Source organism: Pleurodeles waltl, chromosome 5, assembly GCF_031143425.1.
Source record: "Pleurodeles waltl isolate 20211129_DDA chromosome 5, aPleWal1.hap1.20221129, whole genome shotgun sequence".
Classification (NCBI taxonomy): Eukaryota; Metazoa; Chordata; class Amphibia; order Caudata; family Salamandridae; genus Pleurodeles; species Pleurodeles waltl.
Window position 1 is genome coordinate 680,919,722 of NC_090444.1, and position 24,891 is coordinate 680,944,612.

Here is a 24,891-nt window from a genome sequence, read left to right on the forward strand (position 1 = left end):
TGCGACACTGCATAGGTGGGTTTCGTTGTTGTTGTTTTTTAAAAACTTTTTTAGTGCATTTCTATCCCTTTAAACTAGTAAACTAGAAACCACTTTCGTTGAAATTTGCAAATTAAGCAGCAGATTGTGGATTATGTGGGCGTAGTAAATCCATAATTAAGAGGAAGACGAAGCAGCTGCACACTTTTATAATTCTAGTGACCCTGATTAAGTATTAGGCCGAATGTACTCTATTGCTTGGATATACAGCTTTAATATAATGCAACTCTACGCAAAAAGTGTTCTCTTTCTCTGACAGCCAACTATGATCAAATATAAGTGCCCGGCAAGCTTGTTAAACTGCTGTTCCACCATTTTAGTTTACTTTCTCCTTGTGCCCTTCGCCTTAGCTTGCTGATGCTATGATTTTAACATAAAGTCCACCCTGCTATAGATGTCAAGTAAATTAAATTGTTGCTAAATCCATCCAGACGTGAATTTTTTATCAATAATCATCATCATGTCGACGTTGTGGTAACTTTCACATGAAAATTACTCCTTATAAACACAATTATTTTTCACCTTAGTTTATTGTAAGTGCAAACCACTAAAGTTTTTGAATGTGCATTGTCTACTAGGCCAACTGTAATTCTCTACAACCTGGAATCTAAAACCGGATGTGAGTACTGAACACTGTACATAAATTATTATAAATAATAAATGTAACTATTAATTTAATCTGCTGTCTTGTCAAAACAGCGAGCGCATTCCACTGATACTGAATCTGGTTCATTCAGTCCCGGTGCTCAAGTGTTCCAGTCTTCATTTGTGTTTTTTTGGCTTTTTTTCTTCAATCTTTCGCAGGAACAATATTCCAATTTCTGTCACTTCGTCACCTTTCAGTCTGTCTTGGATGAACCTTACATCTGCTGGCAAATGAATCTAGAAAAGAAAAAAGTGACAAACATTCAATGTCGGTATAGGAGGTGATATTTTGTCCTAAATCGTCAGTAATGCATCTTTTTTTCCACAAGGTGGCCACCTTTGACACCATGTTAGAAAGTATTACTACTGGACGACCTATAATCTTTTTTTTGTTTAATATATGATTGTTACCAGTTTTCTAAAGTGTGTTTTCCCCCACTGGTGTAGAGTAGAAGTTAATAAAAATGCACGTTTATTTCTAAACAGCGATTAAGGTAGTGTTTAATTGCATAGTAAAAAAAAAAAAAGTGGTCCACGTAATTGTAAAAAAATAGACCCCGAAAGGTTAATCCTGGCAGATATCTCCCACACTCACTTTTCTCCGCCCAGAAAACGGACCCAGATCTACCCCTTACACTGGAGGAGGCGGGGGAGGCCCTAACTGAGCTGAAAGCTGATAAAACATCCTGTCCAGACAGCTTTCTCACTGAATATTATCGCAAACTCAGAGATACACTCATTCTTCGCCTACCTGACTTAAACGCAGAAGCTAAGGAGAGGTACTCTGCAGAGCTTAATCTCGCCAAGCTCATACTCGTGCATAAAAAAGGGCCCCACTGGGTTAATGCTCCTCAAATAGACCCATTTCTCTGATTAACGTGGAACCCACAATCTATGCCTCTGGTCCACAGGCTCATCAAAGTGCTTCCCCGTTTTAATACACCCTTATCAACGTGGCTTAAAGCCTGGCTGCAGCAAGCGCACCTGCATCAGACGTCTCTGGGTGGCCCTGACTCACCTGGGAGATTTGTGGGACCCATGCACCCTTCTCCTTGTAGACTTTGTAAAGACCTTTGATTCCATGGACTGGTCCTACTTGGATAAAGTTCTTCAACGCATTTGTTTTGGACCTTGTTTCTCTAATATGTAGGTCTCGTGTACTGTTCCCCCTCTGCCTAGGTGCACGTCAGTGTGATACTCTGACCCAATCCCTATCTGCAGAGGCACCAGGCAAGGGTGCCCTTTTTCACTTTTTCTGTTGCCATAAGCCTCTTGCCTGGCTGATCAAATATGACACACAGATACAGAGCTGGTGTTGGGGGAAGGTGACGACAAAATAGAATCACGCTATTTGCTAATGATGTGCTGTTCTACTTAACTGACCCCCAGGTATAGGAGGCTGGCCCTCTACGTAGTGTGCAAATCTAGGCACACAGTGCAGGGGGTCCAGGCACCCACACATTGGTTTACAAAGGTAAAAATTAGATCGCTTAATGCTCTAATGTTTATAGTAGCTTGGTCGAGCGGTTAGGCCAATCTTGGAGAAGTGCAAAGCATTTGGTGTACTCACAGTATCACTCATGCCACTCACACATTCGAAGGAATAACTCGAGACCAATTTATAAAAATACTTCTGATTTTTAAATAAAGTTTAAGACCAGATTATCAAAATTGGTTAAGTACTTTTGGAGATATGGATTTTTGAAGTTTGAAGAAAATAGTATTTTTGTCCGTAATTACGCACCGTAGGAATCAATGGAAAGTCATCTTAAAAAAAATATATAAAATTGTATAGTTGGGTTACCAATTTCTTCTTTTGCAGGTTGGTCGAGGTCGTAGGTGGGCACACTGTGTCAGCTGGAGGAGATCAGGCGGCTCCTGGTTCCGGCAGAAGCAATGATGGAAAGTCTCTAGAGCGGGTGCAGGGCCCACAGGGAGGGACCACTTGGAAAAGCACTGCACTGGTAAGTTCAGAGGTGGTTCCTTGAGGTCGCCTTAGAGTGTCGAGGTCACAAGGGGTGAGGGAACCTTAGGGCACAGCAGGTTCTTTGTTGCAGGGCACAGGGCGGCCTGGTGCAGAGCAAATTGGTGCTCCAGGAGCGGTGCACAAAGATGCCCTTTGGATTTGGAGGTGAGTCTCTTTAAGGGTCGCTTGCAGGACAACGGAGGCACTCTGGTGGGAGGTCCGGGATGTTTCTGAAGTCCCTCGTCTGGGGATTACTTTTGATCCTTTTTCATCCCTGGATGGGCTAAGTTTCCTGGTGTCCGATGTCAGCTGACAAGTACCCAGGGTATTGGAACGGTTCTGCCACTGGAGGGCGCAGTGCCCCCAAACATGGCACACTTGCAGGGTTTGTCCTCATGGATGTCGGTGTGCCGTCGGTCCGGCTGTGACTTACGGTTGGGGAGTTAGCAGCCAGTCAGTGAAGTGATCCTCACTGGGTTGCTGGTTTCTTTGTGGTTGCAGAGTGGTACCTCCACTCTGGAGGGAGTTCTTGAGCGATTAGTGAAGCCTGGAGGTCTTCTAGGTTTTTTGAGGTCAGTCCAGTGTCCAGCTTTTCCGCAGCGGGGATTGTCGGTTCCTGGGTGCTGCAGGCAGGGTTTGGTGCATTTTTTTGATGCAGCAGGTCCACAGTTCTCGTGCCTTGGTGTTTCTTTGTGTTGGTCTTATTTGCGTCCCTTGATTCTGATTCCTTGGTCTAGGGATGCCCACTAAATTCTGAACTTAGCAGTTGTTTTGGGGGGTACCTGGTAGTGTCCAAGGGACACTTACCTTTGAGTGACTACACCCATTATGGTGACCACTTCCTGTGGGAAGGGTCACTTCCTTAAACCTGATTGGCTACCTTCCTTCCATCTAAGATGGAGGAAAATGAAATGGAGTGTCCACCTCGCAGGCAACACCTTAGGGGTGGTACATGCCAGGTGGGGTAACTCCCCCTATCCTTTGTGTGGTTTCCCACCATTGCTCCCACCAAAAGTGGGGGTTTGCAAAGGGGCTGATCATCTGCTGCTAGCACCAGGCCTGGGGGTTGAGTTTCAAAGGCGGTAAGCGCTTTGAAGCTCACCACCAGGGCAGTGCACATTCCTGAGGGAGGTGATGTTAGCTCCTCCACCCAGGAAGGGCATTGTTTTACAAACCAGAGAGACAGGGCTATTCCCCAAGGTTTGTATATTGGGTGTCTGGAGGTGACAGGCTGGATAGAACCAGTCAGCAACCATGCCAGGGTAGTTAGCTTTCGAAGGTGGCACTTCTAAGGTGACCCCTGGGTACATTTAGGGATAAATCCAATACTGGTACCAGTTTGGATTTATCATTCTGAGTTGTTTGATACCAAACAACCCAGGGCTCAGAGTGGCCATCATGTAGCTGGGAAACTCATGTTGACCAGTGTCCAGCACATGTATTAAAATGGCTGCTCTGTTAACTCACTATGGGGGTCATTCTGACCCTGGCGGCCGGTGACCGCCAGGGTCACCGACCACGGGAGCATATCCAACAGGCTGGCGGTGCTCCCGAGGGCATTCTGACCGCGGCGGTTCAGCCGCGGCCAGAAAGGGTAAACCGGCGGTCTCCCGCCGGTTTACCACTGCCCTTGTGAATCCTCTATGGCTGCGGAGCGCGCTCCGCAGCCATGGGGATTCTGACACCCCCTACCGCCATCCTGTTCCTGGCGGGTCTCCCGCCAGGAACAGGATGGCGGTAGGGGGTGCCGCGGGGCCCCTGGGGGCCCCTGCAGTGCCCATGCCCAGGGCATGGGCACTGCAGGGGCCCCCGTAAGAGGGCCCCGCAAAGTATTTCAGTGTCTGCTAAGCAGACACTGAAATACGCGACGGGTGCAACTGCACCCGTCACACCCCTGCAACTACGCCGGCTCAATTCTGAGCCGGCGTCCTCGTTGCAGGGGCATTTCCTCTGGGCCGGCGGGCGTTCTTTTGGAGAGCGCCCGCCGGCCCAGAGGAAATGTCTGAATGGCCGCCGCTGTCTTTTGACCGCGGTGCGGTCATTCAGCGGTGGTACCTTGGCGGACGGCCTCCGCCGTCCGCCAAGGTCAAAATGACCCCCTATGTCCTAGGTTTGGCATGGACACAGTGGGGGCATACTACTCATGCAGCTATGCCCTCACATATAATATGGAGCACCCTGCCTTAGGGCTGTAAGACATGCCACAGGGGTGTCTTACCCCTAGTAAATGCAGGGTATGGTGGACAGGGCACACAGGCAGTGTGCCATGTTGAGTTTTTGCTTTAGGTTTGCACCAGGACACTCAGCCTGCAATGGCAGTGATGAGTGCATCTAGATGCATGGCACTAGAGGGTGGCACAGTCAGTGCTGCTGCCCTCAGGGGCCTACCCATAGTCCCCCATGCGCTGGATACCTAGGTATCCATTTACTAGGGACTTAGTGGTAGTTAAGGGTGTATCCAACTGTGCCAATGCATCACAACAGTTTTAAGAAAAGAGCTCTGGCCAAGGGAACCTGGTTAGCAGGGGCCTTGGGCACTACAACTTCTAGGCTACATCAAAGATCAGGCATAAAGTGTGGGCTAACCATGTCAAAAAGAGGCCATTTCTCACACCAGGTCACAGGGCTGCGTGTATTGTATATCCTGGACCTATACCAAGAAGTGTCAGACCTCCACACCAACTGGCCTAAATCCTTATTGATTCCCCTAAAGGTTCACCCACACAATTACACTTGATTAAATGTCCAACCCAATCCAAAAACTCTGCTTTAAATACCTCGGCATCCATATGTCAAATGAACCGGGCCTCATCTGGAACCTAAACCTTTTTCTTCTAACATGAAACAAGACAGAACAAACAAAAACAGCAATAGCACTGCTATACCACACAAGTGAGTATCACAACATAATCAACAACTAGCGTACTTCCACCTTTGGGGTCCTGCCCCCACAAGATTCCCTCAATAATTCCAAAATCAGCACACTACAAAGCGGAGCACTCAAAGAATCATAAAGAAACTCCAAAGTTTTTAGGATTGCATCATCAAAAGGATTCAATGGGCGTCCAAATGTATGTCCATTCTCCAGTACATTGAAACCACAGGAGCCAATGTATGCTGTATTGAATTTTATTCTTTAACAAAGACTTTTCAGCCCAGCCAATGTGTTTCTTCCGACCGACAGGACTTCATCAGGGACCTTCATATGTGTAATTTACTAGAGATCCTCATTTTACAAGTGCAAATAAATCTATATGCTAGGCATAATCTAGTCCTCGTTCGAAGTCCATCTCATCCAGTGTTTGATAAACACTCTTTGAAGTCACTGAGGAACCATGAGAACCAGGGGGGGTACCTTCCACATGTCAACAACTGTTGGTGGTCATAGAAACTCTGAAAGAGCTCCAGATGCTACACGGGAATTCGCCTTAACGTCCATTACTAATCTTTTAAAAGAATATTGGAAGGTGCCCGCTCCTGCTGTACTCAGTGACTTCATAGTGTTTATCAAACTGCTTATGACCGGTTGGAATAAAAAAGCTCATGCAATACACCTTCCTCTGAAAAGGGAGATGGTTGCAATAGACAGCGAGGTTGGAGGGATTTGCAAAATGGACAAAACTGGTATTACCTATCTAGGAGACGTGTAGCACAGATCCACTATGAAATCATTTCAGGCCTTAAAGTCCCCCTTGACTCTTCAAATTTCTAGTCCACTAGTATTTACACTTTGTGCCATGCTCTGAAATGCCATTGCTCGGAGTTGCAGGAGCTTTCTGAATATAATCCCCTTGAAGATTGGCTTCTGGTGGGACTCATGAGAAAAGGTGGGATCTGACAGGCCTATAAAACGCTGTTGATTAAAGCGCCAAATAAGTTTGCAGTCCTAAGGCAGAAGTCGAAAAGCTGGGTGGCTTCCCAGATGAGTCTGATTGGAGAGCTGCTCGAATGTCGTTACCGCTCGACCCCTCTCCCCCCCAACACCCCTCACCACCACCCCTGAACTCTGGCTATCTACTCTCAGTTTGATGCTTGCCCAACAGAAATATTTACACGTCATGTATTTAACACGCCAGCATCTATGGTGTGCACATAAAATTGCTACTACAGAGTGCTTCCATTGCTCGGCCCCATATGAAGATTTTCACCATATGGTTTGGGACTGTCCTGTGAATTCCAAGCACTGAAAAACCATTGAAAAGATAGTGTTAGTTGTCCTACAGACTTCTCTGGAGCGGTCTCTAAAAACCGTACTAGTGAGCATTCTGAAGGGCGCAAAATTGAAATAACCATTTTATCAAGCAAGAGCTGCCCCCCTGAATACTCCAAAATATGGAGTCACTGGTGGGATTATTTTGGGCTGCTTTATGATCATTGCACACATCAAGGTACTATTGTAATTTCCATTATTTTACGAAAGTGGCACTGTTTGCAATGGCTGAATAGGACGTAGATGTTTTATCCTGCTGTATCTTGAATAGAAACGTACACTATTTCAATCAAAAACCTGTGTCACATTGCGTAAGCGTGAGACTGTTTTCTTTTATGTGTCAACAAAAATATAAGTTTACTATAAAAAATAAAATAGCCTACAAAATTACAATGAATTGTCACAAAATCATTTGAAAGACAATTTCAATTTATATGTACATTCAGTCGTCTAATACATTCTTCCCAGGGTTTTAGAGCAACGGCTTTAAAGAACACATAATTCCAAATCTTTACTCTTCTTACTTGCAAATTAGAAAATGCTGGTTGAAAATCTAGTTGCTCACATAGAAATGATCTCTACTGCACTCATTTGTGACGTGATAGTTCTTTTGTACATTTGACTGTGCAGTTCCAATGTAAAAAGAAATCAGTGGCAAATATATTGGTTAAATACAAATGCCAGTCAAAACCACGAGACATTGTCACATACCAAAATCAGATCTACAATGCAACGGAATTCAAGGTTTTACCAGATGTCAAAAAGGGGCCATCATAGTATTTTTGTGATAATAGTTCAAACATTTACCTGTGATGGATGGAAAATCGTACAACTGAAGATTGCGTAAAAACAGGTCCTTAAAACTAGTGCGTCTTTGATATCATTGTTCATTTTCTTGTCAGAAGTATTAGACCTTTGAGGTTGCAGAAATACTTTTATATATGGTCATCAGGGCAGACTCAGCTACTTGACAGTCCTCTACTTCCCTTCACTAGTTCAGGATTAAGAGCCAATCATAATGGTTTAGGTTAACGAACATGCCTTCTATCAGGATAATCAACTCTACTAATTGATGATTCACACATGGCCTTTCATGTGAATGTGCCAACGCTTCGTTATTTACCTAGTCTGGTTCCATTCCTACCCCAGTTACCCTTCGCTATCCGTGACGTAATCTCCTCTTCCGGTTTCCTTCTCATCTACTCTCTTGCATTGCAATATTTTTCTTCCCCCAACCCTCAACAATTTTCCCCATGCCACCGTTAGAGACTGTCTCAGCCATTGGTGTTCTAGGATATCTCACTATGGGAAATACCCCAATGCACATTTTCTGCTAGCTAGTCTTCCTCTGCAAGAATGCCTCTTTGCAGGCTGTTATCCAGAACTGTATTTGTTTCTGGGGCATTCCCCTCCCCTCTTCCTTAAAAGGTTCTCTCTCAGGCCTGTGTTGTTGGAGGGATGATTCTCCCCTAGCTCCTACACTGTTTTTTCCACCTGCTACAGTTGTGCATTGAAGAGCAGGTGGGGAGTTATCCAGTGGCGTGCTAGATGTGCATCACAATCTGCATACTGGTCAGTGGATATGAAGAGAGAGGGAAGGCTTTAGCTCACACCAGCCACAGATTTTGCTTAGCAAAGTAGATGGACGTTATGTACAGTTTCTGGTGCATTTGCACATTAGAAACAGAGTCGACCTATTCCTTGTTTTGTTGAAATAAAGCCATCAAGAAGTGTAGAATATTCCATCACAGTTTACTCAATTAGATTCATGGGTTTCAGATATATATAAAATTCACTTAAAAAAACAAAGGTTACACTGAGGTTATAGTTAGGATCTTAATTTACTCGCACAAAACCATAGAAATTCAGCAGTTATAGTTATGGTTAGCTCAATTAACTATAACTCGTGCCCTAAGGTAACTAGAACTAATTACCCCCATAACCACACAACCCTGCATGCATAAGCCTCTGAGTGGGTCTGTGAGTGTGTGCATTAGCACCTCAGTGGGTTTGTCAGTGGGTGCATGGGTCTCTGAGTGGGTCTGAAAGTGGGTTCACAAGTCTCTGAGTGGATGCATGACTGAGTGGGTCTTTGAGTAGGTACGTAATTGTCTGAGTGTGTAGGATTGTGCGCATGAGGGTCTGAGTGGGTCTGTTAATGGGTGCATGACAGTCTGTGCGGGTCTGTGAGTGGGTGTGTAAGTGTCAGAGTAGATCTGTGAGTGGGTGCATGAGTCTCTAAGTGCATCTGTGAGTGAGTGCATGAGTTTATTAGTGGGTCTGTGAGTGACTGAGTCTCTGAGTGGGTCTGTGAGTGGGTGCATGAGCCTGAATGGGTACAGACACAGTGGGTGCATAAATGTACCAGAGACTGTGAGTGGATGCAAGAGTGTCTGAGTGCGTGTGTGAATGGGTGTCAGAGTGAGTCTGTGAGTGAGTACATGAGTCTCTGAGTGGCTCTGTGAGTGTCTGAGTGTGTCTGTGAGTGGGTGTCTGTGTGGGTCAGTAGCTGTATGAGTGACTTGGCCACAAAGGAACCTCACCTGCCCTTTTATCCCACAAGAGCCCACAGCTTTGCACAAAATATCTACCCAAGTGGAGTTCTTTCTGCCTCCTTGGATAAATGTTCACTATGTATGCTACACTACAGCTGTGTAACAGAGCACAGGGAAATATCACCAGTGACCATGTGTGCATTTTGGCAACATGATTGTTCCTTATGCGTCTTGCTTTAGAATTCTGTGATAACATGAATCCTCCTATAGAGAGGCCAATGAGGCTACAAAGACGTAAATATCCACCAAACCAGAGTCCTTCCTTTTATTTATATGAGGTGAGTGCTTCTTTGTTGTGTGAAAATGTCCTCATATTCCTCTGCATCAAGAACGTGCCATCAAAAGCAGCAGAAATACACTGAGGAGCCCTTTGGTAAGCTGTCCATCATCCTGGCAAAATTTGTGAAGACCTTTGCATAATACTAAGGTGGACAGTGTGGGGCCAAGCGGGCACCGCCTCCAGGTGGTTTGCACATTTGCATACTCGTAGCAATTTAAAGTAAGAACCATGGACTCTGCTCTCACCAGGAGAGGACAAGAAAGAACTCACTTGTCACAGTCACATACAGATTCCACTCCAATAGATCAACCAGGCATTCACCTCCAGGAACTGTTTCAGATTTTAATAGGGCAGAGGACTGCATGGCCCCCCTCCCCGGGCCAATCTCTACCCTGGGGACCCTATCCCCTGGCCTTCAATCACTAGGGCGGGAGGGGCGCACAACCCCCTCCCTGGGCCAATCTGGACCCAGGGAACCCATCCCCTGGGGCCTCATCATGTCTCCTAGGTGTATATCTATATCTATCTCTCCCTCTCTCGCGCTCTCTCTCTCTCTCTCTCTATATATATATAATCACAAGCATATGCCACAAAAACAATATGAAAAAATTAACCTCCTAAATGTGGTGACCATATGCTTGAAATAAAAGTTTTACGTTAAGAATACATTGAATGTAATTTTCATATGACAGTATGGATGTTCTCAGATGCCAGGTGTGCTTAGAACAATTATATAAACCATTTTAGCCTTAATGCCCATCATGGAATAATATGATTCTTGTTAGCGCAAAGAACAGGGACAGGAGGCTTTGAATTATTGTTACCCGACCCCATGGTTTAAACACACAGGAATGATTTTAAAAAAATAGAAAAAAGATGAAGACTAGAAAATAAAAAGAATTGGCAAAGTAAAATATTGTCCCATCAGCCATGGGACTGAAGGAAATGTACTTTTAGAGGGATGAGCAGATGGAATCAGAAGAAGTGCCATTATTTAAGGTTCTAGACAACCATGAGCTGAAGTGGGCCAACCCTGTTGCCACTTGCGGTATGCGTGGCAAGTAGAATTAAAATGTAAACCACAGTTGTACAGACCAGTGGGTTAAGAGGTGTGGCCCAAAGTCCCTCTAGTATGCATAGAAGCATGTATTTAATTATTCATCGTTTTTTTAACTTTTTTATTACATGAGACTAACAAAACCGCTAAAGCTGTTTCTAGGTCAGACCAAAATACAAGACAAAAGGGAATGCTTGAAATTCAATTGCCTTCACTGTCACATCAGTTTACAGTGTTTTGTGGCATCATCATTTATAATGTTTCTCAAAATAATAGACAAAATAATCTAGGAGCGTAGGTACAAAAAAAAAGATGTTTCTAAACACATTTTCACGCACATAACAATGCTAGTATTGTAGATAAAGGGATTTGCACAGACAAAACACTTTATAGCTTGGCAGCACTGATGAACGGTAATCACGCATGGTGTTCTCGATTTTTGTTTGGAAATTCTAACGCTTTATTTTAAGATTTACGTTCATGCTGCATTTTCGATGTAAAAAAGAAATACAATACCAGTAGACAAAATTAAATTGGAGCGTAATTTACCATTTCCAAGGCACCTCGGATGACACCACAGAGAAGATTACAGAAGCAAAGTGAAGATCTCCCTGCTGGAAGTTCTTCCACAAAGTCCACAAGAGGGTTCTTTTCCAAAATTAAGGAAAACTCATTCCTTGACCGATTACTGCAGGTAACACTCGGGGTGATACCAAGATACATCTTAAAGGCAACCTGCAAATTGAAAAGATCAGTGTTACAAACAATAAGTAGTGTTCCATAGCAGAAAATGGACAGGAAAAGGTGTGCTTAATTATTTAGCCTTCATGTAACCTCCTAGGAGTTTCGTTAATATAGGTAAGGCTTATTTCTGGAAATAAGGCCAATAACATAGCATTTCTTTGTGAAACTACAACCATACCCTTGGTCAAAGGAGGGGTATAGAAAACATATTGCTCCTTTTATAAGCAAGAAGTGGGCCAACATAGAGCAGTTTCACTGTTCTTCAAAGCAAGCAATTAAGGCCACCTCAGTTCTTAATTTGTAAAGAAAATGGTGTCGATGCCCAGACCTCTCCTTTGAAACACACAGCTGCTGCATTTAAATGTGCGAGCTCAGAATACTGAGGCAGCATAATCCTTAATCCATCTCAGGCCTCTTTAACCCATTTACAGCCTCTCCCTGCCCATTAAACTAATTCTTGCAGATCTCTCCCTTTCTGACACATTTTTGTTTTTTTCCTCTGCCTTTCACATATGTGTCTTTTGCTTGCAGTAAATGCGTGTTGCAGAAAACGAAGCGCCGGCCCTCAAAAATAAGTGACGGTGCCCCCACACTGGAGACCACCGTCTCGAATTAAGCACTGGGCCAGCTGCTCTGCCAGTAATAGAAAACACTATGTTTCACCTGGCTCAGGCCTCCTTTTCTCTCACTAGTTTGATTATGAAGCTTGGGACAGGTGACTGCTGACCATGAGCCATGTTCTCAGTTACGAGGTGGATACCTTCTTATTCCTAAAAACAGTTAGGGTACAGGAGGCCAAGCACATTGACCTGGATACCTAGTCACCTCCAATATTAAAAAAGCCATGCATCTAAAAAGCAACAAAGAAAGAGTTGTGGTTAATAGGATGCTATAGTGGTTACAGCACAAAACCTAAACGGAGTACCCAAAGTACCCTGTACACTTACTCCTAGATGGAAGTCCATGTTTTTTCAGTACCCTCAATTTTGATGCATCTAATGGTTTTTTTTTTGTGAGCCTCACACACCCTATTGGTGTCATGCTTCATCATCAGGTCTCATCCTGGTCCTTGCAAACCAGGATGGACCAGTGCTTAAATTTTAAATAAAAAGGTGCCGGTGCCCAAAGCCCTCCTCTTAAACTCGCAGCTGCAGCAATTAAATGTTTGAACACGGAATACTGAGGCGGCGTAATCCTGAAGCCATCTCGGGCCTCTTCAATACATATAAGCCAATCCCTGCCCCTTCAGCTCACTCTTGCTGCTTTCTACTTTCTCAGTTTGTGACGCTTTTTTGTTTTTCCCTTCCTCCGTCTGTCCCATATGTGTCTTTTGCTTGCAGCAAATGCTTGAGGCAGAAGAATAAGCCCCGGCCCTCAAAAGTAAGTGCCGGTGCTCAGCACCGGAAACACTAAGCACAAATTAAGCACTAGGATGGACTTGGCCATCTTTAAGGTAGCACTTTTGGTATTATCACTGATGAGTGTCTGGTTTCTATTAAAATACCTATGGTACATATTTTGTGTACTCTCCACCCTTTCTAGTGTATATTATTCTTCAATGAACGAGAACAAGCACATTTATTGTAAGATGGCTGCTTTGTCGGTGGGTGTCTGCTATCACCATTTAGTGCCTGGTCCGTCTTCTATCTGCTTGCGAAAGTATTAAGCTAATATCCAGAGAATAGCACCCTGCTGCAGGAAGGGAAGGGTTGTAATCATCACCCATCCAGCTCTAAGTTTTCCAGGATTTATTCTTAAGGCAAGACTCTCAAACATGGTACTCCCTCCACCAGTCAGCAAGCAACTGTCAGTGTATGGAATAACCACACAAATCACAGTACCCTTGGAATGCCAAAGATAAAGTCATTCCAGTCTTAAAGTGAGACCAAGATTAAATAAAGAGAGTACCTCATATCCCCCTCCCATACAAAATAAAAATAATAGCAATAACAAACTTATGCACTAAGCAATGGAAATAATGTGAAAGAAAAATATGAGAAGGGTACAGATACAAATTAAACCTATCTTACAAACTTTTGCAGATAACTTGAAGGTCTTCTTACTCTGGTAGTTCTTCCCACTCCATTAGCATGAGCACCATTTCCCCACTCCATCTGGTTACTCTGGTTTCCATTTTCCCTCGAATTGCCGTCTCTGGCCAGAGTACTATGTAGGTTGAAACCCATACCAGTTCCACTCACTACCTCCTCATTATTCATCAACACATTCACATGCCCAGAACGTATCTTGACCCAGTTACCAGGTGAAATCATTCCTCTGACATTGGATCCACCACAGGGACTACTCCCCAGTTGCTCATTATTGGTTGACAAACTCCCCCCCCTCAATCAAATCTCTCATCCAAGAGGAAATGAGCTTGGTGGTGGGTTTCCTTCCTCTCATTGCACAAAAAGGGACAACCCGTGATGGAATTCTCCATAGTGTGTTATGCCCAAACCATATTCGGAAACCACATTCTCCACATCCAGCTTGTTGGCCATAGGCAACTGTAAAACACCCTTAATCATATGATTCACTCTCTCAACAATACCGTTGGCCTCGGGATTATATGACACAGTATGTGAATGTTTAATACCACAAGCATGCAGACATTTTCATATCCCGTTAAGTTAATTGGGTACCATTGTCTGTGATGAGGACAATTGGAAAACCCTCTTCCTAAAATAACTCTTGCAACACATTTATTGCTGTATTCGTAGAAATCTTAAAAACACAATCTCTTCTACACATCACTAGGTGTTATACATTTTTATCCCCACATATTATCACCTTACCATCCACTTCAGACAACTCATCTAAAACTTTACCATAAGGTTGCAGTGCATTGGGCAACATACTCTCTCTCCTCCCATCTTCCCTGACCATCTCCAAGACTGCTTTCAACACATCATCATTGCTCATTGCACAGGTCCTCTCCAAATCACTAACAGCTCCCTGACTCTAATGAACAATATTCCCCATACTTCCCACTGCACTTTCCACAAATCACATCTTCCTCATCCATACACTTCCAGTCCAATAGCATACATACGAGACAAGCAATCTACCTGTTCATTCTTTCACCCTGGTTTACATTCAACATTGAAGTTATAGTCTTGTAAACTTGAGGGGAACCTTGCAAGTCTTGATGAACACTTCTCAGCTGCTCCTGGAGATAAGATTTTCCTGAGGGGCTTCTGATCTGTGCAGAGAACAATTTGACATCCCCATACATGCATCCTAAAAAAATATCTACCCCCACGCTGGAGCAAGTGCCACTCTTCAGGTTTCTTCAAGGGACCATACATTTGCGATAACATTGCCCCAATACTTAAAAGTGAAATTTCTAAGAAATTGTGCATCCGTTCATACACATTACGAGCAAGTAATGTGCTTATAAAATACATCAATAAAATGGTTATCCAAGAAGCTGGTGTATAACGGTGCTGAACATATGAAAAAGTTGATTTGTTTTTTTACTCTCCACCCATTCTAGTGTATGCTGTTTTCAGTGAACGAGATCACGCAAATTTATTGTAAGATGCTGCTTTGTTAGTGGGTGTCTGATAGCACCATTTATTGCCTGGTCCGTCTTTTATCTGCTAAAGTCTAAAGCTAGTAAGCAGAGAGTAGCACCATGCTGCTGGAAAGGGTGGAACTCTTGGAATGATCTTTCACTACCAGGAGAGGGAGCAGGGCAAAGCTGTTACTACGAAGCTCCGTTGGTTGGTGACAGGTTTCTTTTGGCTAGTGTCTGGCACTGCCACTCACTCAATGGCAGAAGTACAGATGTTGCTATCACTCAAAGACTGCCAAGCAAAAGAGGGGTAGCTTGTGTGGCTCTCTGTAGCAGGCTGTCCATTACAGATGGTCACCATGAGAAATTCCAATTGTATGTGTGGTGGCGTGACAACTGGGGTCATAAAATCATAAGAGAGCAATGCACCGATCTGTGCAGTAGTGCACCTTTAACGTTGTATGCCTGGCACAGACCTGGGCATTATGCCATAATGCCTTCAATTCGCTTCTGCAAAGGTCAGCCAAGAACTTATGGGGACTCCACCCCTTTAAACCCTTCTGAGAACTGCCTTTAGGGGGTGTGCTGATTGTGAGTTACCTTGTTGTGGAGCTCAATCAGTGAGCCTTCTGGCAGCCTTTTCGCCTCTGCTCCCGCGTCCAAAATATGGCATGCATGCACGCCCTCTTAAGATAGTACCAGCACTTCATATGCGCCTTCGCTATTAGTATTACAGAAAGGGGTGTAAAAGCCTTGGCAACTCTTTTTGTAAAACAGTAGTGCCAAGAGTACAGTAAATGGATGCACTTGCCCATATTCTTTCCACCCCCACAGGTCACGGTTATGCAGCCCTTGATGAGCGCACTCCTCCCATGATCAGCAAAGATGTGTGATATCACATATTTTATTCAGCAAGACAAGACAAAATAAAGCTTTTGTTGAATATTTTTATGTTTCTATGGCAATTGTAATCTACCTTTGTTAGATTAATTAAGATTAACAGATATACATATGCAATGGGCCTGTCTGTACAGGCTGAATCATATGTGTAACAGACTCAAGCAAGATAGATAAATGTGTAGCAGCCAGGATCGGCTCCTCCGTGTGGGCGGAGGAGCGTCACCCCCCCTGCAGTGGCAGCTGCAAAACCTTTATCAGAAAACAATCTTTGTTTATGATTGTTTTCTGGTAAAAGGGGCGGGCCACAGGGGTCACGAGGAGAGAGGGGGAGTGCTGAGAGCATGTGCGCTTGGCCGGCTGTCTCGGGCCGGCCAAACGCACATGTGCACAGGGCTCTCACTCCCAGTCTGCCTGGGAGCGCTCTGGCTGGGTGCTTGCAGCCAATCCTGACGCTGCTCTGACCAGCGTCAGGACTGGCAGCAGGGCAGGCTGGGAGCCTGTGCCTGCAGCATCTGCCGAAGAAGGAGAGGAGTGGCCGTGGCGGTGAGGGCAGGTAAGTGGTTGTTTTTTAAAATTAAATAAATGTATATGACCACCCACCGCGTGTGCTGCCCTGCACCTTCCGCGCCCCACGAGCCTCTACTGGTAGCAGCTTGTTATAGATGGAGTGTAGGCTCTTCACACAAGAGTCTAGAGCTCCTGGGGTAAGAGGTAAGTTCTTTATTCCATGTCAGGCCTTAGGTTACTGCCTTGTTAGGGCTCCATCCTCCCTCCAACTGTAATCCACGTACAGTCTTCACCAAGCACACAGACACCAAGGCCCATATTTATACGCTTTGATGCAAAACTGCTCAAACGCAGTTTTGAGTCAAAAAGTATAGTGCTGGCTTGGGTCATTCCAGAGCGCCAGTCGGGCGCCAAATTTAGGGAATGCCACAAGCCGGCACAAAGGGTGGGCTAGCGTAAAAAAAAATTACGTTAGCCGGGTGGGGTGGCGGTATGGGAGAAGGGGGTTTTTGCACCAAAAAAGACGTTAGGCAGGTTAGAGGCACAAAAATGCATGTAACCAGTCTAGCGTCATTTTCTGACGCAAAACCATCCATACCACATGACTTCTGTCTTAGAAAACACAGGAGTCATGCCCACCACCTCAAAGGCCAGCACAGGGGACCAGTGTCCTCTGGGCATGGTCATGGCACCCTGTGCCATGCAGGGGGCCCCAAGTTGGGACCCAATGGCATTTAATTAAAAAGAAAAAAAAATACTTACCTATTCTTACCTGGGATGGGGTCCCCCATCTTCCGCGGTCACCCAGGTGTGGGTATTCCTGCGGCTTGAGGAGGGCACCTATGGACCCATTCCATGGTGTTCATCCATGGAAATGGGTCCACAGGCCCCCTATCACCTGGTCTGACCCAGGAGTTAAATAATGGTGCAAAGCAAGCTTTGCACCATTATTTAGCCCCTCCACCCACCTGTGCATCATTTTAGCACATGTATAAATATGGGGCTATGGGGTTAGAACCATTTTTTAGATGGAATCGCCCACCTTGCATCTCATTGACGCAAGGTAGGTTCATGCATCTACAAAATGGTGCACACGCCATTATTTTGACGACAGATGGATGTAACGTCAAAATGTAAATATGGAGTTAATTGTGCGCCGAATTGGAATATAAATATACCCCCAACATTATAAGCAATATCGCATACTCACAGCATCCAAACTCCACATTCTACTGCATGGCCACTCGGCCCACACAGGTAAATCATATCACTACAAACCTCTTACGTGTGACTCAGTTCAATGTGAAGAAAATTATATTTTAAGTGCAGTTCAGGGAAATCTCATTGGGTAAAGGAGGAGCTCTCATCTCATAGCCGCAACAGTTGTTGAAAGAGAGGCTATAGCAATGAAAACATTAGCAGCCAGTATACTCGTTATAGCAAACACCCATTTGTGAATAATTAAACAAATAATCTTGTGAAAATAGACTCAATTGGGAGAATGACAAATCCATTGAGGAATGCTGTAAAGTAGGTGAGCACGGATAATTTTCATTGCAATCTGGACTGTTGTGACAGAATTACTCAGGCAGCCTTTCAGGCAACTGAGTCCAACCGATCAATCATGCCATTTAAATGCTCCACGGTAAGGTTACAATACATTTGCAGATGTAAAAATTGACATTGAGAATACAGCAAAAACTGTGAAAACTACTGATGCATAAGGCCCTTTTGATTTGCCTCATACAAACTCAGGTATCATAACGCACTCTCAGCACATATTTGAACTCCCTAACCTTTTCTAGATGAGTCCTACAGTGTCTCTGTGAAAGCAACATGTTTTCTCTCTCCCCTACGCTCTCCCCTAGATTTTGTCTCTCTCACTTCTGTTTTCCTTCTATCTCTCCACTCCGTTTTCTCTCTCAGCCCCCTCCACTTTCTTTCCCATCGGTTCTCTCTCTTTCTCTTGCTTCCCCTCTATCTTTCCCTCACTCTGCTTCACTCCCCACCTCTGGCCCCAATAGGTTTGGTTTCAATATACTAATATATACAAACAGCATTTTATCATGCCTGAGTTTTCATGGCATAGCGCTTTACGTCCAGATATATCTCAACCTCCAATTTTCTGCTTACATGTAATAGCATGGAATTACAGTAGACACCTAACAGTCTGCTCCTGTTGGCTCCTCCAGGCCCCCTTTTTCCTGTGTTTCACACTTTCTCATGTATGCCACCCCATCCTATTCTTCCCTTCTGTCCCTCACTCACTTTTTCCCCTGTGTTCTCGACATTCCCCACCACCTGCCACCCTCTCATTTATTAAATTTTCTGCATTTATTGTGCTAACCCTCCACGTGTCAGCACATGAAACCCACACCCAACCTTTGTCAGTGCTTGTTTCTTTTTCTTTCAGCACTCAATGTGAATGGATATTTTCTAACTTTCTTCCTTGGGTGTTTCTTCTCCCACAAACACCAGCCCTTGCCCGCATATATTCTATATTGCTCCCTCATCACCTCCCCCATAAACACACCCACCCACGCGCACATGCACAGTTTATGCATTGCTCTGTACTCTTTATGGCTTTTCTTTTTCCATTTATTTTTAGGGTTTAGCATGCGAGTGCATGCACTTGTCTCGTTTGTGAGACACTGGTACACAAAAAAGGGCTTAGAGCTCAACTGTAGCTTCCCATTTGTCTGCTTCTGTGTCACTCTTCTTTGGAGCCCTCTTTATTTTCCAGTTGAGCAGAAACGTCACTTCTGATGCTTGCTGTGGAGCGGGGATCAAGCACAGATTTATAAAGCTTAATCAGTGCTCGTCCGCAGCTCCCGACATTATTGAGGTACTATTTCTTGCTGTAGGAAGCTGGCTCTTTATAGGATATAACAAAATGAGATATATCATGCAAAGAGGCCAGCGGTTCCCTTAATAATGGACAGGGGCTTTCTCTAGCTATCCTAAGGTGCTCTTTTAGGGGGTAGTGTGGTGGAGCAGAGAGGAGTGTTAGACATCTGCAAGTACACACACAGTCAATAAATGAGACACATGACTCAAAAAGGAGATCCACACCAATTTACAAAAATAACAAGTATCTTTATATATGTTTAGGCAACAGAATCTATACAATCAGGTAAGTAAGTTTTACAAGAAAAGTACTTTCAGGTTTGAAAAGTCGACAGTGCAATTTTCAGAAGCTGCAGTTTTCTCATATGGAGAGAAAATAAGTACTCCATTCAGGTATACTGTAGTACAGCGGCTTATGGAAACAATCTCCTAGACTTAAGGTAAGTATTGGGTAAGGGTCAGGACCACACCAACAGGTCACACCGGGCGGCACTGAGGTGGCTGGGTGCAATAGTGTAGTCTGGCGTCAGGTGCTGAATGTTAGTCAAAGGGAATCAGTCTGACTGAAAAGAGGCTGCAGGTTTGGGCAGGGAGTCCAGTCGAGGAGAACCAACAGGTGGGTTCAAGTCTTGAGATGCTCAGGGACGGCAAGACACCTTTGGTCCTCTTCTCCACGGGCGAGAGGCTACAGGTGCAGAGGTGTCCTGAGGCATTGGGTTTTCTCCACCAAAAGCACTTGTAGTGGAGGGGAGCCTGCAAGTAGAGGCTGCAGGTGGTGTCGGTGAGTCCACGGTGGGAAAGTTCAAATTGGCTTTGTCTTTAGAGGGCTGGGGGACCACGTTGGCACCATTGTCCAACTGAATCTTGGGCTAGGGAGCACAGGTGCAGTGGTCCTTGCCGGTGTTAGGTTTTGTGGTTCAGAGTCTCTCAGGTCTCTTGGGGTGCCTGCAAGATGCAGGGAAGCAGCTCCGCTGTGCCACAGGAGTTCCTTGGTAGTGCTCCTAGACCTTTGGAGGCACAGCAGCTTGCAGGAGGAGTCGGCTTTGGCACAAATCGGCAGGAACAGCAGACAGGCCGGCGGAGGGGCCAAGTCAGGTGCTTCTTCCTCCGGCTTTGCAGCTCTTGAGTTTCCTTCTTTGTAGGTCAGCAGCAATCTGATCCCCTGGTGCCAGGGGCTCCCCCTAAATATTGAATTTAGGGGTGTTTCGAGGAGTATAGGGTAGTAGCCAATGGGTTTCCTATATCTGCCAACACCAACATGGCAGATTTCTAACTGTTGTGTCCACATCAGGCAGAGCACCTTAGGGATGGGTTCAAAACAGAGACCTAGGCACTCGAATATACATTTGCGGCTATAAAATTGAATAGTACAGAATTTGTAAACTCATATTTCAATAATCCAAAGTCAAATTAGACATGCAGATGAACAAAAATCCAGTGGAATTCGTTTTGAGTGAAGAATCCATCTTTTTAATGCAACACAAGACAGCCAACACGTGTTTCGTCATGGAAGTGAATACTCCCCGTGACTTTTTCAAGGCTGCAAAACATAGCAAACATAAGAAACATATGTAATTTAACATTAATCACTAATACATTGTACATAACTCACAAAACCATTTAGTACCAAAATGAACCCATAAATTGGCCCCATCTAGTATGAAAATGAAAAGGAGGAACCAAGGCACAACCCGCGAAAAATATATATAAATGACACTATTAGAATAAAATCAAAGCAACTGCAATCACGAACAATTAGTAAACGAAAAGATACAAAAATTCAAAATCAACCCGTGCATGGCCAAACTCCAAGTGAACCAATTATGTGCCAGGACTCACAAGGTGTATCCACAGTGACCCAAAACATAATAAGTCATACCTCTTCTGGGTAAAGTACGAAGACCATCAGTATCCCAAAATTCTTAACCACTGACTAAAATCGACTCTGTAGACAAACAATGCATTATATATAAAAAGTGACAAGTGAAGTAATAGACACCCCGTGAGATCCAAAGTCTAACAAAAACACCTACCAAGCGATGGTCATCAATAAATGGCTACATACAAAATTGAGGTGTATCCTTGAAACCTAAAACAATAAATTTATCGTAGTTAAAGCGATGGGTTTGTAGATTTAATAGTATGATCAGGTAATATTTGCTGCGATGTCAGCGTAAATAGTAATGTGCCAACCCCACTCACCTCAATCTAAATTCCATTATAGAGCACCCAAAACGGAGCTCGAATTGCCAGCTCCGAAATCCGGAAAACAAGGCGTTCCATTCGTCTGCCATCCTTTAAGTTCCACAGTAAATCCCTTCCCATTATCGCGGGAAGAGGAGTTTACCTTGCGCGCGTTGCAAGCTAAAACGCAAACGCTACGTCTCACGCGTCTATGAAGGTTTGAAAGACGAATCACAGGCGCCATCTTGAATGGAGAAACGCCAAAATAAAGCGTAGCCCCAGCGTAGCCTATTCGTGCAACTATTGAGAACCACTCGTCTCCATGGATACATTTGCAAAGAGAAGAGATTATTTCAAAAGGAAAGGTAAAAAAGGAAAACAAAAAAGAAAGAAAAAAGAATGGAAGAAGGAAAAAGGGGACTTTCTCCATTTTGAATAAAACCAACAGGAAAACCACAATTAACAACTAAATTAAATACTCATACTCAACTGAAAAATACCCCCTATTAGTAATGAGAACTATACCTGAAATCAGATCACGTTTGTGCCGCGGTCCCTACTCCACAAATCAAACTAGATGGTGGCATATTCATTAAAGATAAAAAAGAAAAACAGGAAAAAGGAACAAACCCTATGTTAACACTGTATGTAAATAACGTCTATAACAAGCAAACAGAAAAGGAGAAGGCCACCACATGTCATTACATGGTGACTTGGAGAAGGTAGGACACACTGTATTTAATAACTATAATGTTACCAAAACATCCTGTATCATCATTGTTAGTTCATTATGATTTTAGAAATTCAAAAACATAATTGAAGCCCGGATAAAAGCGACCCATATAAAAGTAAGACTGAGGTAATGTATCAGATAGAGCATCAGCACATCTCGTAGTATTGGATCAGTCCAAGAAATATTCCATCTCATAGTTTGTATTGAGTCCAATTTCCACCGCTCTAAGTTTAAGAATCCAAAGACATTCCCTCTTTCTCAGTTCCAACTCTCTGTTCCCACCACGTGGACTAGCATGAACCATCTCGAAACCAAAGAATTCAAAAGTCCACGTGTCTGTCTGTTTGGGGCATTGATTCATGTGTATGACAATGGGATAACGTACATCCCGCTGTATAAGGGCTCTATAGTGTTCACTAATTCTAACTTTAAGAGATCATATAGTGCTACCAACATAGTATAAACCACATTTACACACAATCATGTAAATGATAAAGCAGCTGTCACACGTGATGTGCGAGGTGATACAAAATGTAACTCCCATCAGACTATCGAAAGTGGAAATCCCTGATCTGCTCCATTTACACATCCCACACCGACCACACTTAAAGAACTCTTTATTACGGGTAGTGAGCCAATTGTCCTGTTGAGGTGTCAGTGGATAGCTAGGACATAAAATATTTTTAAGGGTTCTACCCCTCAGATAAGTAAAGATAGGTGAGTCAGATATTTGATCCCTGAGAGTTATATTGGCCTTGAGTATGTGCCAATGTTTTCTCATACATCTTCGAAGGGCAGCTGAAGCAGGAGTATAGTCAACTACACATCTTACATTGTTATCTGTCACCTTATTCCTATGTTTTAGGGTATCAGCCCTAGATATACGTCCAATTCTGCTACATGCTTTGTCCAGAGTGCCAGTAGGGTAACCCCGTGATTTAAATCTGGCCGTCATGTCTTTAATATTGTCAATAAAGTCAACTTCCAAACTACAGTTTCTCCTGGCACGCACCATTTCCCCATAGGGAATAGAGTGAATTTGATGTCTCGGATGTGCACTACTAGCGTGCAGAATTGAATTGCAAGCCTGTACTTTTTCTATATAAACGACTCTCAATCTTATCTTGAAGGATGAAGAGTTCCACATCCAAAAAAGTGATGTTGGTTTTACTGTGTTCCCAAGTGAACCTTATATTAAACTGATTGGAGTTCAAAAAGTTAACAAATTCATTCAGTTGAATGATGTCCCCTGTCCAAATCATGATGCAATCGTCGATGTATCGACCCCAAAATAGTATATTTGAACTCCAAGTTTGTGCCTCCTTACCCCAAATCAGTTCATGTTCAAGGAACCCCATAAAGAGGTTCGCATACCCTGGTGAGAAACGAGACCCCATAGCTACACCTCTTTTTTGACGGAACCACTCACTTTTGAAAAGGAAGAAGTTGTTATCTAAGATCATTCTAATCATGTCCAACACCATATTGGTATGTCCATATAAGCTAGCAGATTGACTGTATAAAAAATGACGTGGGGCTGTCATGCCTAAATCGTGATCAATGCTTGTATATAGTGAGGTGACATCTAACGTCACTAATGTCATACCTTGCTCCCAAGTGATGTCACTCAGGATACCAAGAATATGTTTGGTATCCTTAATAAAAGAGGGGAGATTAGTAACAAATGGCTGTAAAAAGATATTGACGTACTCAGATAACCTCTCCGTTGGGCCACCCATTCCTGATACTATAGGTCTTCCAGGGGGTGAGCGAGAATCTTTATGGATCTTAGGTAAAGTGAAAAGACAAGGATATCTGGGTCTAAACACTCGCAAGTACAAATACTCGTCCTCCCTCAATAGCTGTTGGTCCAAACAAAGTTTCAAGAACCTATTAATCCTATTGGAGAGACCTGGTATAGGGTTGGTCTTGATTTTCTCATAGCAATCTGGATCACTCAACTGATTCTGGATCACTCAACTCTGGCGATTTCTGATTCATAATCGTGAGTATCCATTATTACAATATTCCCGCCCTTATCAGCCTCTCTGATGGTAATGTCATTACAGGTACGTAAGTTTTTAAGACACTCCAGTTCACCTTGATTCAGATTACTGCGCCGATTCCGACAGCGAGCTTTATTTTTGTTCTCAGCCTTGATAAGATCCTGCCATACCAGTTTGAAAAAAGTATCAATGCAGTTACCCCCACTGAGAACAGGCGTCCATCTTGACTTGGATTTTAAGACACTTGCCCTGGTGTCTGGCACTATGTCCAGATCCTCCAAAATCTTGGAAATTGTGGTGGGATCCTGTTCGTAGTCAGTAATAGAAAACAGTGCAGCTGTATCATGTATGTCTTTAATAGAGAGAGAGTGGAAATCTTTACTACAAGCAGAAAGGATGTCCCTATCCTTAGCACTACTAAAAGCACTAAAAAACTTCTTAAGTTTAAGTCTCCTAGCGTATTTAAAAAAGTCAATTTCGGTTTTTTGAAAGTCCCCGGAGTTAAACGGACAGAAACCAAGTCCCTTCATAAGTAATGTATTGGCAGGCGTAGACAGTTCAAAGCCAGATAAATTGACGATAGTGATTGCCCCACTACTGTTCTCCCTCATTTGCGCTTGTGCCATGATCTGGTTTGAACCCCTACTTTTGTTTCTATGTGCTCCCCCTCTCTTGCTCCTCTTTGTTTTACGGGGTCTTCT

At 43.8% G+C, this 24,891-nt stretch overlaps 1 protein-coding gene across 2 annotated transcripts in view; it reads right to left on the reverse strand.

Moving 5' to 3' along the window:
- Positions 1-550: 550 nt before the first annotated feature.
- The window catches only part of TRAPPC3L (trafficking protein particle complex subunit 3L), a 284,619-nt gene continuing 260,278 nt past the window's right edge, over positions 551-24,891 (reverse strand). For both annotated transcript variants that reach the window (XM_069234567.1, XM_069234568.1), the window contains exons 5-6: positions 11,302-11,487; positions 551-921 (exon numbers count right to left, since the gene is read on the reverse strand). In XM_069234567.1, the coding sequence (XP_069090668.1) occupies positions 802-921; positions 11,302-11,487 (306 nt within the window). In that variant the 3' untranslated portion in view covers positions 551-801. The remainder of the gene's footprint in view (positions 922-11,301; positions 11,488-24,891) is intronic.